General features: G+C 43.1%; 1 protein-coding gene across 2 annotated transcripts in view; it reads right to left on the bottom strand.

Moving 5' to 3' along the window:
• The window catches only part of LOC130999068 (uncharacterized), a 27,591-nt gene extending 11,719 nt beyond the window's left edge, over positions 1-15,872 (bottom strand). For both annotated transcript variants that reach the window (XM_057924540.1, XM_057924539.1), the window contains exon 1: positions 14,361-15,872. In XM_057924540.1, the coding sequence (XP_057780523.1) occupies positions 14,406-15,560 (1,155 nt within the window). In that variant the 5' untranslated portion in view covers positions 15,561-15,872 and the 3' untranslated portion in view covers positions 14,361-14,405. The remainder of the gene's footprint in view (positions 1-14,360) is intronic.

The following is a 15,872-nucleotide window of genomic DNA, read 5'->3' as shown; positions in this document are numbered from 1 at the left end:
CACAAAAGTACACACAAAAACATGCAGAGTAGGGCAGAACTCTAAACACATTATGCACAAAAAAAAGGGAAAACAAGTCAAACTCATAAATCTCACACAGAAAAACATAAGGGACAACAAAGAACATCATGCAGAAAAGAAAAACAGGAAGAGTCACATGCAGTACCAGATTACTACAAACTCATATGCAAGGTTTTCTGACAAGAAGTAAGCTTGGCAACAGGAAGACACTTAGTTTCCATGTCAGCAGGGTTGAACTCTGAGGGTATTTTCTCAAGTATGACCTCACTTTTCTCAACAACATCTCTTATGAAATGATACCTGACATCTATATGTTTGGTTCTATCATGAAACACAGGATTTTTGCATAATTGGATTGCAGACTGACTATCAGAGAATAACAAGGGTTTGTCATTAATATGTTGAAGTTCAGATAAGACTCCATTCAGCCATATTGCTTCCTTTACAGCTTCAGTGGCTGCAATGTACTCAGACTCAGTAGTTGACAGAGCAACAATTCCCTGTAATTGAGATTTCCAGCTAATACAAGAACCACAGAGAGTAAACACATAGGAAGTAGTTGACTTTCTATTATCCTTATTGTTAGCATAATTAGAATCAACATAACCAACACATTTAACTCTATCATCAGACTTATCAAAGATCAGACCACAATGCATGGTAGATTTCAGATATCTAAACAACCATTTCACAGCTTCCCAATGAGGCATTCCAGGATTAGCCATATATCTGCTAAGGCAAGAAACAACATAGGCTATATCAGGTCTAATGCTTATCATTAAATACATGACAGAACCTATGGCATTGGCATAAGGAATATTCTGTATTTCAGCAAGTTCAGACTCAGATACAGGGCATTGCTTTTTACTCAACTCAAAATGAGAACCAAGAGGCACATTGACAGAATTACAATTTTCCATGTTAAACTTCTTTAAAACCTGCTTCACATAATCAGACTGATGCAGCAGTAAAGTGGATTTCTCCCTATTTCTTTCAATGCACATGCCTAGGATTTTCTTAGCATCACCTAGATCTTTCATATCAAAGTTTTCACATAAACATTTCTGAACATGCTCAATGGTTTTCAGACAGGGACCAAGAATCAGCATATCATCCACATACAAGAGCAAGTAGACAGGAGTACCAAACTTCATGTAATACAAACAGTGATCAAACTTACTCCTTGTAAAGTTCATGCTTCTCATGCATTGATCAAATTTAAGATTCCATTGCCTTGGTGATTGTTTTAAGCCATATAAAGATTTTTTCAAAAGACACACATGATTTGGAAAGTTTTTGTCAACAAAGCCTTCAGGTTGTTTCATGTAAATGTTGTTCTCTAATTCACCATGCAAGAAAGCTGTTGTAACATCCATTTGCTTTAATTCCCAATTGAAATGAGCACATAAAGCAAGCATAATCCTGACAGTAGTGAATTTCACAACAGGAGCAAAGATTTCATCATAATCAACACCTTCCTTTTGAGTGAAACCTTTAGCAACCAATCTAGCCTTGTATCTAACATGGTCAACCTCATTCTTTATCTTAAACAGCCACTTACACTCAACCAAAGAGCAGTTATCAGGTTTTTCAACAAGAATCCAAGTATTATTATCATGCAAGGAGTTCATCTCAGATTCCATAGCAGCATACCATTTTTCAGATTCAGGACAGTTCATGGCTTCAGAAAAAGTACTAGGTTCAGACACATCAATATTATTAAACACATTGAAAGCATACATTGACAAATTGTAGTCATCAAACCTAGCAGGGGTTCTCACATGTCTTCTTTCTCTATCTCTAGACAGCAAGTAATCATTCTGAGTTGTGTTCCTATCCGAGCTAGGTTCTGGGGCAGGATCATGCAAAACTCCAGGTTCAAGTAGAGGTTCTGGTTCAGGTACTGGGATATTGTTATTGGTATGATCATGCACATGCTCAGGCTCAGTGTTTGGTTCAGGGTCCACCTCAGAAGGAATGGGGGGAGTGATTATAAAATCATACCTTTCTAGGTCAATAGGCCTGGTTGTCTCCACCTCACTTGGAGTGTCAGAATGTGAGGATTCAGGTAAGCATGGAAACATAAGTTCATTGAAAATCACATCCCTACTAATGCATGTCTTAAAACCAGGCACAGACCTATCCCAAAGCCTATAGCCTTTGACACCCTCAGGATATCCTAAGAAAATGCACTTCTTAGCTCTAGGTTCAAGTTTACACACACTCTGATGCACATATGCAGCACACCCAAAAACCTTCAGATTGCTCAAACAGACAGGTTTATCAAAGAAAACAGATTCAGGCAATTTACCAAGCAAAGGCACAGAGGGTGATCTGTTTATCAAGTATACAGCAGTCATGAGGGCTTCACCCCAAAAATGTTTTGACAAACCAGAGCCAACAAGAAGACTTCTCACTCTCTCAAGGAGAGTTCTGTTCATTCTTTCCACAACTCCATTCTGTTGAGGAGTGTATGGGACTGACTTATGCCTTGCAATACCAGATTCAAAGCACCATTTATTCATAGCATTATTGCAAAATTCAAGCCCATTATCAGTTCTTATGCATTTGATTCTTTTCTTAGTCTGATTCTGGATTTGAACAGCCCAGTTAGAAAGTTTCTCAAAAACATCAGATTTGTTTTTCATCAAGAAAACCCAAGTTTTTCTAGAGAAATCATCTATCACAGACAAGAAATAATAATTTCCACCATGGGTGGGCACCTTTGCAGGGCCCCAAACATCAGCATGCAGGTATTCAAGAATTTCTGTACTAACATGTTCTCTGGGGTATGGTTTGGATACAGGGAATGCAGACTTATGATGCTTGCCCATCACACAAGGTTCACAGAATTGCATGCTTGAGACTTTATCCTTACCAAATGCTCCAGTTTTTCTTAAGATTTCTAGACCTTTGTTACTCATGTGACCTAGCCTAGTATGCCACAATGCAGTCTTGTCATCATGCACCAAATTAATCACAGAAGGAGGCACAGATTCAGCTTGGACAGCATACAAGTCACCTTTTCTAGGAGCAGTAAAGAAGAGTTTGGAGTCTTTTTCAAATTGAAACCTCAGGTAGTTCACAGACCCATCAAGCATTTTATCAGCAATCTTTGAAACAGATAGGAGACTGAACTTCAAGTTAGGCACATATCTGACTTCATTTAAGGTCAACAAACTCCCATTTTCAAATTTCAGGCAAACATCTCCTTTTCCCAGAATATCACACCTTTGGCCATCAGCTAAAGCTACATGACCAGAATTGACAGACTCTAGATTGTGAAACATGTGTTTGAAAGGTGTGACATGAAAAGTGCAGCCAGAGTCTATCAACCACTCATTTGATTTTACAGATTTAGACACATTATTGGAGTAATTAATGTACTGAAAATCAAGTTCATGCACCATGTAGACACTATCTTCCTCATAGACATTGTTGGCATGTTGTTTTGGCTCATTAGGGACAAAATCTCTATTCTTCTTAGGCATTTTGCACTTATTGATGAAGTGGTCAGGCTTACCACAGTTCCAACAAACTTTCCTAGGTTTTTGGTCAGAGTTTTGGTTCTGGTTTTGACCACTATGCTCAGCCTTATGGTGATAAGGTCTCATGTCCTTAGACTTATCAGGGTTCTGACCCCTATTGAGGTTCTGGGTTTGGTTCTTGTTCACATAAAGGATTTCACCATACAGAGGCTTTGACTTAATCAATTTGAGTTCACTCTCTTTAGACTTAAGACCATTAGTAATCATTTCACAAGTGACTTTTGACCCACCATACTTCAAAGCAGATTTTACCTCAGCAAAGGGCTCAGGTATGGAATTTAAAAGAATTTGGGGAGCATACTTTTCAATGGAGTCATCTCCAGCAAGTTTTAAATCATGCAGTAGTTTATTGAAATTCTCCATATTAGTATCAACATCCTTTGAAGAGTCCATTTGAAAAGACATAAATTGATTTTGCAAAGACCAAGTTGACACTTCAGAAGGGGCAGCATATATAGCATTCAAGTCATCCCACAAATCTTTAGTACAAACATGGTGTGACACCTTTCTGACCACAGAGCTACACAGATTCAATAAAATTGTAGCTCTAGCATTATCATTCATCTCATGCAATTTAACATCAGTAACAGTTTCATCAATCTTAGTGGTTATAGCTCTTTTAACCTTTTCTTTAACCAAAATGCATTCTATCTTGATTTTCCAGTCCTGAAAATCATCTCTGCCATTGAATGGCACTACATGCATGTTGTTCATGATTATGCTGATGCAACAGGCAAGAGAACCTAGTATACACAAGCACAAAGGAAGCACACAATAGAAGGGAGGTCAGAACTGACCTGAGAGGATCCACCTAGGGTTAAAGAGCAGTGGAGAGCCCAGATCTCAGCACAGATTGATCTGTGGAGCAAGGTTCGCACTGGTCACCCTAGAGGTTCCAAGGGGACAGAAAATAGTCCACAAACTCTCAATCCAAGAGAGTTTTCAAGGCACACGAACCTTTTTCAGAAAAAGAAAAAACTCAAACACAGAGTAAAGGTAACTAGAAAATAAGACACAGTCAGCCACACTGGATAACTCCTTTTCTCCCTTGCTTTCCAGGTTACTCGCACGAGGAGACACCTTTAAAGGGGAATCCAGACGAACTGGACCAACTACAAGGGAGATCTTAACCAGGCTTGTAATGCCAAGGAATTATCGAGATAATAGCCAACAAGCGGAAGCAAGTAAAACTCAGGATCGCAAGATACCAGAGACTCAGCAAGCAAAAGCAAGCAAAAAACAAAATCAGCAGGCAACACCAACCCTAGAGTCTAGGAGCTAGGGTTTTTAGCCAATTTACCAGAGCCACACCCTTCCTGGGGAAGGGCTGGACTTACACTTTTCCTTGCTCGTTGGGAGCAAATCGGCGCAGCCAAAGGGCGGCGGGGTGGGTAAGATGTGTTCGGAGGGTGCCCTGGCTAGGTCATCGTGGCTCTGATACCACTGTAGGGTATCTTCGCCTAGCCAGGGTTCACCGCTTGGTTCCCGAACCTCCTGTCTTCCCCACTACGTGCTCAAGCACTTGTCTCATCTTCTTCTTCGTATTCAGTTCCTTCTTCCTCTTCAGCTTCTGATCTGCACAGAAAAGAAAGAAAAATGAGAAAAAGATAAAAAAAAGAAGATAAGGTAACGAGAATTCAGAGAGGGGAAAAGGTGTCCTCGGGACACGGTGGGGCTCAGATTTTCCCCTTTAACTCAGCAACCCTTCCGGCAGCAGTTCGATCAAGACCAGGTGGTGGATATGGAGCAGCTTCTCAGATCTCAACAGAGCCACCAACAGCAGGAGCCTAGTACAGAACTCCGGCGGCTCAGATCTACCTCAGGTAACCACCAATCAAGGCTCCGATGGACAGGAAAGCCCGGTGATACCTCCACTCACACAGGGAATCCCGTACTACCAAAGAAACAACACTTGAAAGGAATAGCAGAGCCTTTCTCGCTTTGATAATAACGGTACACCCAGCATGAGGAAGCATCAAGGTTTTAAAGGGAGCAGTAGCAACGGTAGGATGGATTGCCATTGAAGGCGCTGGAGAAATCAAGGCAGAAGGGCGGTGGAAGGGTGGAGGAGCCGAGGAGTTGGGGAGAGAGAAGAGAGGGAAAGGGAAGCGGCGCAGAGGGAAGTGAGAGAGAGAGTGGGGCTCGGGTGGGGTATATCAGAGGGGGGAGTGGGCTAGGGTTTGGGAATGGGCTGGGATTAGTGGGTGGGCTCGGTTCTGGGCCCTGAAGTTGGCCCAGAATCAAAAAGAAAAAGAAAGGGAGAAGGAATGAGAAATGGGCCAACCTCACAATAATAAAATAGATATAAATTATCCACTGCGTCTTTTTTTGCCAAAACTCTTTTGGCTTTGTGTCCTTGGCCTTCCTGTTGGGTGAGGTCCACGCAGCACAGGCGCCCAGCTCGGAAGCATTGCGCTCTCGTCAGCCCAGCGCAGCCCTGCCCCTGAAGCGCAGCTCTGCGCAGCCTTGCCCCATAGCGCTGCTCAGTACAGCCCTGCACCGGAGGCGCTGCTCATCGCAGCCCTGCACCGGAAGCGTTGCTCAGTGCAGCCCTGCCCCAGTGCTCAGCGCAGCTCTTCCCCAGCGCAGCCCTGGCCCAGAAGCGCTGCTCTACGCAGCCTTGCCCCATTGCGTTGCTCAGTGCAGCCCTGCACCGGAAGCGCTGCTCAGTGCAGCTCTGCCCAGTGCTCAGTGCAGCCCTGCCTCAGAAGCGCCGCCCTACGCAGCCCTGCCCCGGCTGCGATGCACAATGCTGCTTTGCCCGGAAGCGCTGCCCTACGCAGCCCTGCACCGAAAGTACTGCTCAGTGACCCCCTGCCCCGGAAGCATTGGTCAGCGCATTCTTGCCCAGTAGCACGTATCCTAATTTATTTCTCAAGCTTTCATTTTTTTTTCTAAACAATGCTTCAAAAACATCAAAACCCTCGCAAAAGGGAGCAGAAAACGCAAATGGGAAGAAACAGGGAATAAAGTGGTGTCAACAGCTGTAAACACTTTGACTTTAGATAATAAAATAGATATAGATTATCCACTGCATTTTTTTTTGCCAAAACTCTTTTGGCTTTGTGTCCTTGGCCTTCCTGCTGAGTGAGGTCCACGCAGCACAGACGCCCAGCTCGGAAGTGTTGCGCTCTCATCAGCCCAGCGCAGCCCTGCACCGGGAAGCGCTACTCAGCGCAGCCCTGGACCGGAAGCGCTGCTCAGCGCAGCCCTGCCCCAGAAGCGATGCCCTGCACAGCCCTGCCCCGGCTGCGATGCTCAGCGCTGCTTTGCCCGGAAGTGCTGCCCTGCGCAACCCTGCACCGAAAGTGCTGCTCAGCGTAGCCCTGCCCCGGAAGCGTTGCTCAGCGCATTCTTGCCCAGAACGAATTCATTTATCGACGTAACGGCGAGTTCATGATCCCTCGTCACGTATCATTCAGCGTCCCCGAGTTGCTGCGTCAATCATACGTTGGGGTTTAGGGATCCGTTCTCTAGATAATTTTGTAGATTAGATTCAGAGGTTTTGGGATATTCCACCCTATTTTTATTTCAGTTCTCATTTTTAAGTCTTCCGTGCGTGTTTGTGTGATCAGCTCTGCAAGATTCAGCTCTGCACCGGTAAGGATCACATCATTTGGTATCAGCTCTGCACCGGCAATGATGCAGCCAGAACAGAGCTAAACTCACGCCAGAGCAGAGCTGAATTCCGCGCCAGACCAGAGCTAAGCTCGCCAGAGCTGAAGTCGTTGTGCCAGAACAGAGAAGGTCTTCAGAGCATAGCAAACTTGCAGAGCGCGAGAGCAGAGCAGAACAGATCGCCAGAGCAGAGAAGAATAGATCGCCAGAGCAGAGCAGACTTCCAAAGCAGAGCTGACTGAAGTTCTGAGCAAAGTTAAGTTCCAGAGCTGACGGAAGTCCAGGCAGAGTTGTTGTTCCAGAGCTGGCATTCTAGAGCTGGCGTTCTAGAGTTGGAGTTTTCCAGAGCTGGCGTTTCCAGAGCTGGAGATTCCAGAGCTGGCGTATTCCAGACCTGGCGTATTCCAGACCTGACCCTTACGGAGCTGATGTTCTCGCTAGTTTTGTCTAAACTTACGGAACAAGTTTTTGTTGTTTCCTTGTTTTCAAGTTTCCTTGTTTTATGTTGTTTCCTTCATTAGATTAGAGTTTAGTTTTGCCTATATATATATGGCTGCTACTTTGTTGGACGAATTAGCTATATATATATATATGGATCAAAAATCAAATCTTCGTTTGTTGCACATAACACAGTTGGACCATAGCTCTTTTCTCTTGTCCATCATGCGTCTTGCCGGGATAAAAAACCAAATGTTTCGGCTCTAACGCTGAATTTTCTTGAACTTTGAACATGCCGAAATTGTTGTTGAAAATACCTCCATGCCTCTTTTCTTCCGAACAACCATGTAGTTAGGAGCCCAAAGTTTTTTTAGGCCCGTAACTTTGGTAGTTTTACAAATATAGGACAATTTTTTTCGTGCTTGCAATTATTGGACAATATTTAAAAAATTAGACATTGGTAGGACAAATTGAGCCCGATGCCTACGTGGCTGACAAGTAAGCTATCCAATCAGCTTACTTCTTATAAGGCTTACTTCTCAGCTCTGGAGGTCAGCTTTGTCAGTCAGAGCCGATCAGCTCTGGCCGGATAGCTCTGGCGGTCATCTCTGGCAGTCAGCTCCAGAGTGGAGGCTCCAGTGTGGAGGCTACAGAGCTGACCGCCAGAGCTGACCCCCCAGAGCTGACCGCCAGAGCTGACCCAGAGCTGACCGCCAGAGCTGACTGACAGAGCTGACCCTAGAGCTGACCCCACAGCTGAGAAGTAAGCCTTATAAGAAGTAAGCTGATTGGATAGCTTACTTGTCAGCCACGTAGGCATCGGGCTCAATTTGGGCTCAATTTGTCCTACCAATGTCTAATTTTTTAAGTATTGTCCTATAATTGCAAGCCCGAAAAAAATTGTCCTATATTTGCAAAACTACCAAAGTTACGGGCCTAAAAAAACTTTGGCCTCTGTAGTTAGCATCGGCGCTGCATCACCAAAGATGTCCCTTTCACACTTGCTCTGATACCAACCGATGTGATCCTCGCCGGTCTTTGTATGAACTTTGCCGGACCGAACAAGTAAACACGCGCGGAAGACTTGAAAATACGCTAGGAAAATTAACAGGAAAGATAAAGATGGAGTATCCCAAAATATCTGAACCTAACCCACGAAATGATCTAGGCGAACGAATCCCTAAACCCCAACGTGCAGTTGATGCAGCCACTCGGGGACGATGAATGTCACGCGATGAGGGATAATGAACTCGTTGTTACGTCGATGATTGAATTCTTGTTTGGAATAATCGAGAAGAATTGAGAAACTTGAGAGAGAATAACTCACAATGTCATATATCAAAAATCAGCCAAGTTTTTATCCAACAAGTAGCAGCCATATATATAGGCAACATTAAACCCTAATGTAAAGAAGGAAACAATATGAAACAAAGGAAACAACGAAACTTGTTCAGCAAGCTAAAACAATACTAGTGAGAAAGCCATCTCCGGGAAACGCCAGCTCTGAATTACGCCAGCTCTGAATACTCCAACTCTGGAAACTCCAGCTCTGAAAACGTAGCCCTGCTATGAACTAGAGTTAGCTCTGAAGCTCAGCTCTGCTCTGACTGGAGTCAGCTCTGAAGCTCAGCTCAGCTCTGACTGGAGTCAGCTCTGAAGCTCAGCTCTGCTCTTTCACCAGAGTCAACATATGCAGAGCTGAACTTTCAGATTTCTTATTCTGCTTTCCTCTCCCGTTGTTGGGTTTTGCAAGTTTGCTTGGTTTTTCGGTTTCGTCGGTACGGCGCGTATGCTCTGCGCTGGTAGTCAGCTCTGCTTTGGAGGCCAGCTCTGCTCTGGAGGGCAGCGCTGCTCTAGAGGTCAGCTCTGCCCTCCAGGTGAGCTCTGCTCTGGATGTCAGCCCTGCTCTGTAGACCAGCTCTGCTCTGGAGGTCTGCTATGCTCTGGAGGCCAGCTTTGCACTGAAGGTCAGCTCTGCTCTGGAGGTCTGCTATGCTCTGGAGGTCAGCTATGCACCGGATGTCAGCTCTGCTCTGGAGACAACCTCTGTTCTGGAGGCCTTCTCTGCTCCGGAAGTCAGCTCTGCTCTGTCGGGGCTGCTCTGGTGTGGGCTTTTGCTCGGGCTCGGCTGCTTTGCTCTGCGGTTTTTCTTGGTTGTTTTAGCTTTGTTTTTTGCTTTCTTTCTTCTTGGGTTTTGTTATCTTTTCCTCGTTTTGGTTTTTTCTGGCCCTCTCCTTGTTTGCGCATGTGCTCTAAAGGTTTTTTGCAAACTTTTTTCTTCAATAAAATTTCTATTTCAGCAGAGCTGAACTTTCAGCTCTGCACTACTCGCCAGATCTGAACTTTGCAGAGCTGACTTCAGCTCTGCCTTACCTTTCCAGAGCTGAACTTCCAGAGTTAGCCAATTCTCGCCAGAGTTGAGATAACTTGCAGAGCACGCTGCCAGCTGGATTACCTTTGAGTTTACGATTCTATTTCCTTAAGAGTCCAGTTTTGCAACGCGAGTTTAAGTTTGATGAGGATTAGGATTGGATTGAAGTCTATAAAAGGGGGCTTGAACGTGAATGAAGAAATCATCTCCTCCATCCGGCACTTAGTTATCTCTTAGCCCTAATCTTTAGTTTCCGCCTAGTTAGCCAAAGACTTAGGTTTACTGCTTTCTTAGTCTTAGTTTCGAATTATGTTCTAGTTAGTTTATTATAGTTCTTTCAATTCATGTTTTAATTAGTTCCCGTTTAGAGTTGTAATCACGTGACAAGTTGCTTCTCGAGACGATTTATGGCATTTCGTATTTACGTTTATTTACTTGCTTTCCTTTAAATTTTGCAATTTAATTATGTTTATGCTTTACTTTCGTTTATTGCTTTCCTTTAAATTATGCACTTTAGTTTATGTTCATTAGATTAGAAGCTTTAATTCAAGTATTTAAATTCTGCCTTTACCTTATGCGTTTAATCATGCCTAGGTTTAATAGTTTAATTATGCTTAAGTATTTACGTTTGTTCTCTCTCGCCTGGATAATTTTAAGATTAAGTTTTAATTAAGTTTTAGTTACCAGCATTAGTTAATAATTCCTTTTCGCTTTCTTAAGTTTAAATTCACGTTAAGTTTACTTTCCAAGTGTTAGTTAATTTTACAGCTTTTAATCCATAGTTTACTGTTTTCGAGTGACATAATTAAAAGCCCTTAAAGATCTTCCTTGAGAGACGACGTTGGGTTAACTTACCAATGCTAGAGTGTCCTTGTCCTATTACAAGTCAATCTAGAGGTATTCTAGTTGAGTCAGCAGGGGCTGGCTTTGGGAACGCTGCACTCTGGCAGAGCTGTCTCTGGTAGCGCTGCACTTTGGCAGAGCTGGTAGCGCTGCACTCTGGCAGAGTTGGTAGGGCTGCACTCTGGCAGGGCTGGCTCTGGGAACGCTGCACTCTGGCAGGGTTGGCTCTGGGAACGCTGCACTCTGGCAGGGCTCACGGCAAGGTTAGCTCTGGCGAGTGATTGTCAGCTTTGGAGACGTAGGCAAGTGATTGAGAGCACGTATGAATTCACTGTGTAAATATATGAATTGCGAAAAATAATTTTTTTGCTACTTATTAAATTCGAACTCGGGACCATGAATTCATCCAACAATGTGATGAGTCAACCGTAGATCGAAATTGATTCTTATTTTATATTCTGAAAGGTGTTTTCCACCCATATATATATATATATATATATGGGTTGCATTCTATGACAATCACTTGCTTAGATGGAGAACAAAGACCAATCCTTGTGCGTTGATATCACGCAAATCAACGATCCACATTAATTTCAGATTTACTATTTATTTCAATTTAATACTGATTTATATGATTTATATGAACCGAAAAGGGTAAAAATGTGAACTTCAAATTCAGCGATTTGGTCTTGTATAGCAAATCCCGTATAATACGCAATTTCCATTCTGAAGAAATCCGTTCCGATAGGATGGCAAGAATATTTCCAATTTCAACAAATATTTTCATAGCAGATATATTTCCTCAAACATTTACCACATTTTTAATTCGTCGTTTACACAATTGTCGGTTGAAGGGGCATTTTTGACGAGCTATGTCAGCTGTGGTTTCTAGAAAATGGGGAGATATGCTGGACGACGAAGAATCTTTTGACGAGAACAATCTTATGTTCTCTTATTCTTGCTTGGTTTACAGGTTCTTGTGTCCCTCCGTTTTGGTCTGCTCTGGATCATCCGAGCTGATGTTGGTCTGCTTTGGATCTGTCGAGCTGATGCTGGTCTGCTCCGGCTCTGGGGAACTTGATGTGAATCTCGCCGGTCTTAGTCGGAACTTAGCCGGATCGATCAAATAAACACGCACGGAAGACTTAGAACGAGAACTGAAATAAAATAAAGTATGGAATTATCCCAAAACCCCTGAATCTAATCTACGAAGTTATTTAGAGAACGGATCCCTAAACCCCAACGATGTGATTGATGCAGCAACTCGGGGACGCTGAATGACACATGACGAGGGATGATGAACTAGCCGATACGCCGATAAATTGAATTTGTCTTGGCACCATCAAGAGGAATTCGAAAAACTCAAGAGAGATTAACTCACAATTTCATATATCAAAATTAGCTAAATTTCGTCCAAGAATAATCAGCCATATATATAGGCATACTAAACACTAATCTAATTAAGGAAATAGCGTGAAAACAAGGAAACAACTAAAACTTGTTCAGCACGTTTAAACAAAACTAGCGAGAAAGTCAGCTCTTTACTCGTCAGGTCTGGAATACGCCAGGTCTGGAAACGTAGTCTGTTCTGAACTAAGTCAGCTCTGTAACTCAACTCTGCTCTGGAAAGTCCGCTCTGCTCTGACTCTGGGAGTCTGCTCTGAAAGTTCGCTCTGCTCTGGACTTCAGCTTTGCTCTGACTCTGGGAGTCTGCTCTGCACTGCAAGTCTGCTCTGCTATGCAAGTCTGCTTAACAGACCCTTTGTAAATGTAAATGTGTATTAGGGCACCATACTGATACTTATAGTTTCTGCTTAAAAACATAACATCAAAGCAGCAACAACTTACTAGCTCAAATTTGTTTACAGTTCCAAAGCTTTGCCTGACTTCTGTAGGGGAATACCTTCAACTTGAAGACTATGCTATAAAACATACATAAAGGCTCCTTCATTGATTATTATTTGAATCAAAACCTCTAATGCTGTCATTATGAATTAACAGCTGAGGTAAATCTTGAAAAAGTTCAGGCCACGTACTCGCTAATCTATATGACCAGACATTTGCAATTTATCATCCTTACTTTCCACTACAGAAACATGCAATCTGAGGCACATGTGATCAATAAATTCAGATCAGAAGTGCACCCTTTATGATCATCATGCATACTGCAATCTGATAAAAATAAAGCTCAAAATCATATGATTGCTGCAGAAAGGAACCTCCAGGCCTATAGATGCATGAAAAAAAATGCATCTGTCAGATTCACCAAATGTAACATCAAACAAACCAGTGTAAACACCAGCCCATGAAAATACAAGGAAATACTAGCTTCTGAATTGCATAGTCAATACCTCAAGCCTCAAAACATCTTTAAGCATTCCTCTGCAAGAAGCAATAGCACAGCACAAATTTCTAAGTAGGCTGTAATTGGCTAGATCAAGAACACAACCACAACAGAACACCAGGACCAAGAGCACAATTCACACAAGGAGTAATCCCTGCTGCCTAAAATTAAAGAAGCAATAGACTATGAATCAAAAATTAAAGAAGCACGTCCCTTTTTTGTTGTGTGAATGGAGTTTCTTTGTAACAGACCAATCTTATAGATATGTTTCCATAAACAGATTTGATTAGATATAATTTTATGAGGTAACGGATATGATTTGAAAAGGCAATTACCAACTTATCCTTATTGCAAAATAATAACCGAAACAAATATTAAAAACCAGCCAAATCAAATCAAATCACTACCGTACAATATCATAAGTTATTAATCAACATCATTCAGCTGAAAATGAAGTTAGTTGGATCCTCGGAGTAGCATTCTACACCGTCTCATCTCAAATTGTATTTACAATACACTAATTTACACAACTGAGAGCCAAAGTATGCAGAGATCATGTAAATTATTAAAATACGATTTTATTAAAAAAGATAGAACTCCGGCCGAACCATCGAACTAAAGAAAACCCGCCTTTCCGACCCAGGAAACAAAACCAAAAAGTAGAAAGACCAACAATGAGCAAACAACGAGCAAACCTAAACAAGCAAAGGAAGAACCGAAAGCACGCATGCAGAGATCATGTAAATGCATATGAAGCAAGAGTGTATAGATCAATACAAGTATGAACAACGCAAAATGAGCCTTTCATAATGCTACAAGTTCCTAAGCTGCCTCCTCTATGTTTGGTGTGCAAACTAATCACAAAACACAACTTCAAAACTGCCACATTTCCTACTAAAAATACATCTTTTAGTACTAATACATAAGTAATTATCATAGTTGTAATAAAAAAAACTGCGCAAGCATGTTCTCAAGCATCTATTAATGCACTAATGCAAACATCTTAATGCACTAATGCAGCTACAAATCCAAGAAAAGACATAAACAACTAGCCACGTATATAAGGCATAAAAATTTAAAAGACTGGATAATTCGAATACATGTTTAATGAAAAATCAAAAGTCAGCTTCTTTCCATTCAATTCAAATCTCTCGAGACTGGATAGTTTTACTCTTGCCCGGCTTCTTTCCATTCAAATATCCTGAGACACATTCCTTGATAGTTATTCCTTGATAGTTTTACTCTTGCGCATTATCTTCCCCTCACTCTCCATCTTCTTGCTCTTCTTGTTCTCATCATCACTCTTGCGCCTTTTCTTCCCCACACTCTCCGTCTTCTTCTTGCTCCTTTTCTTCCCCTCACTCTCTGTCTTCTTGTTTTCATCATCATCACTAATACCCTTCTTCTGCAGAAATTCAGCAACCTCGCTCCCATCCAAATCATCAACATCACTATCCACATCCTCACCAGCATCCATATATCGAACCTCATGAATCCTCCCCTTCTGCTTCTGCTTCTTCTTCCCACTCTTAGCACTGTCATTATCACTAATTTCAGTCACCTCACCTCCCTCTTCCTTTTTGTCCTTCAATCCCTCAATCTTCAACCTGACATCCGGCATGGCCTGGTAAATCGGCAAAGCCACCGAATCAGAGAACTTCAAGTGCAAGCTCCTCACACCATCCCATTTCTTCGGCACCCTCTCAATCACTCCCTTGATGGCGTCCAACACATTCTCCACAATCTCATCTTTCTCCATCTCAACCTTACCAAGCTTGAGCACGGAACAGGTCCCCGTCCCAATAAACAACAAAGCACTCCCTAAAACCCTCTCCACCTGCAACTTTAAATTCTTTTTTCCCAAATCCACCCCTAAAGGCAGCTTCTGTTTCCTGAAGAACTCCTTCCCTAACAACTTAGGCAACAAATGAACAATCCTCTTATCAACCAAGAACATGTCGTAGCTATTGCAAAGCTTCCTCCTTGCCTCGAAGGGCTTGTAGTTCGCCCTCAGCTTCGACAACTTTATCACTTTTGAAATCGGTATGTTCTGAGATTTAATCAATTTTTTGATTTCATCCGACGGCGGCGTCGTCGTTCGCGGCCGGTCGTCCACGATTAAACATACCTCCGAGTTGACGGCGTCCAAAAGGGGGTTCGGAAGCGGGATTCTGTAGGGATTCGTGCGAGGGTTTGATGGGATTTTCTTTAGGGTGAGGTTGAGGTAGAAATAATCATCTTGCGGCAGTAATTGGGGCTTCTCGTTGACGGATTGGGCGGCTTTGTGTTTCAACAGAGCGCTTACGCCCGCCTCTATGGCGGGCTTACTCACCCTTGAAGGTGTGGCGGCGGCGACGGGTTCTGCGTTGGAAGACATTGGCGTGGGGAATTAAGGTAGAAGGAAAAGTAGGGTTTTAGCGAAGTGACGAAGGGGCGCGGATCTTGGAGGGGCCTCAGGGCGGCGGACCTGGGTGGCGGTGACCTGGGCGCAGTGCGCGGATCGAGGAGGGACTCGGCGCGGCGGAGATGGCAGAATGGGTGGGGCTCGGCAGGGGCCTCAGGGCGGCGGACCTGGGCGCGGCGGAGATGGCAGAAGAATGGCTGGGGCGTGGGGCCGGCAGGAACTATGGAATTGGGGAATGAAACCCTAGCTGAAAAAATGAAGTTGTATTTAACTTATACTCCATAT

The sequence above is a fragment of the Salvia miltiorrhiza genome, chromosome 8 (assembly GCF_028751815.1).
Source record: "Salvia miltiorrhiza cultivar Shanhuang (shh) chromosome 8, IMPLAD_Smil_shh, whole genome shotgun sequence".
Taxonomy (NCBI): domain Eukaryota; kingdom Viridiplantae; phylum Streptophyta; class Magnoliopsida; order Lamiales; family Lamiaceae; genus Salvia; species Salvia miltiorrhiza.
The sequence above is the reverse complement of the archived record's forward strand: the minus strand, read 5'-3'. Positions and strand labels throughout refer to the sequence as shown.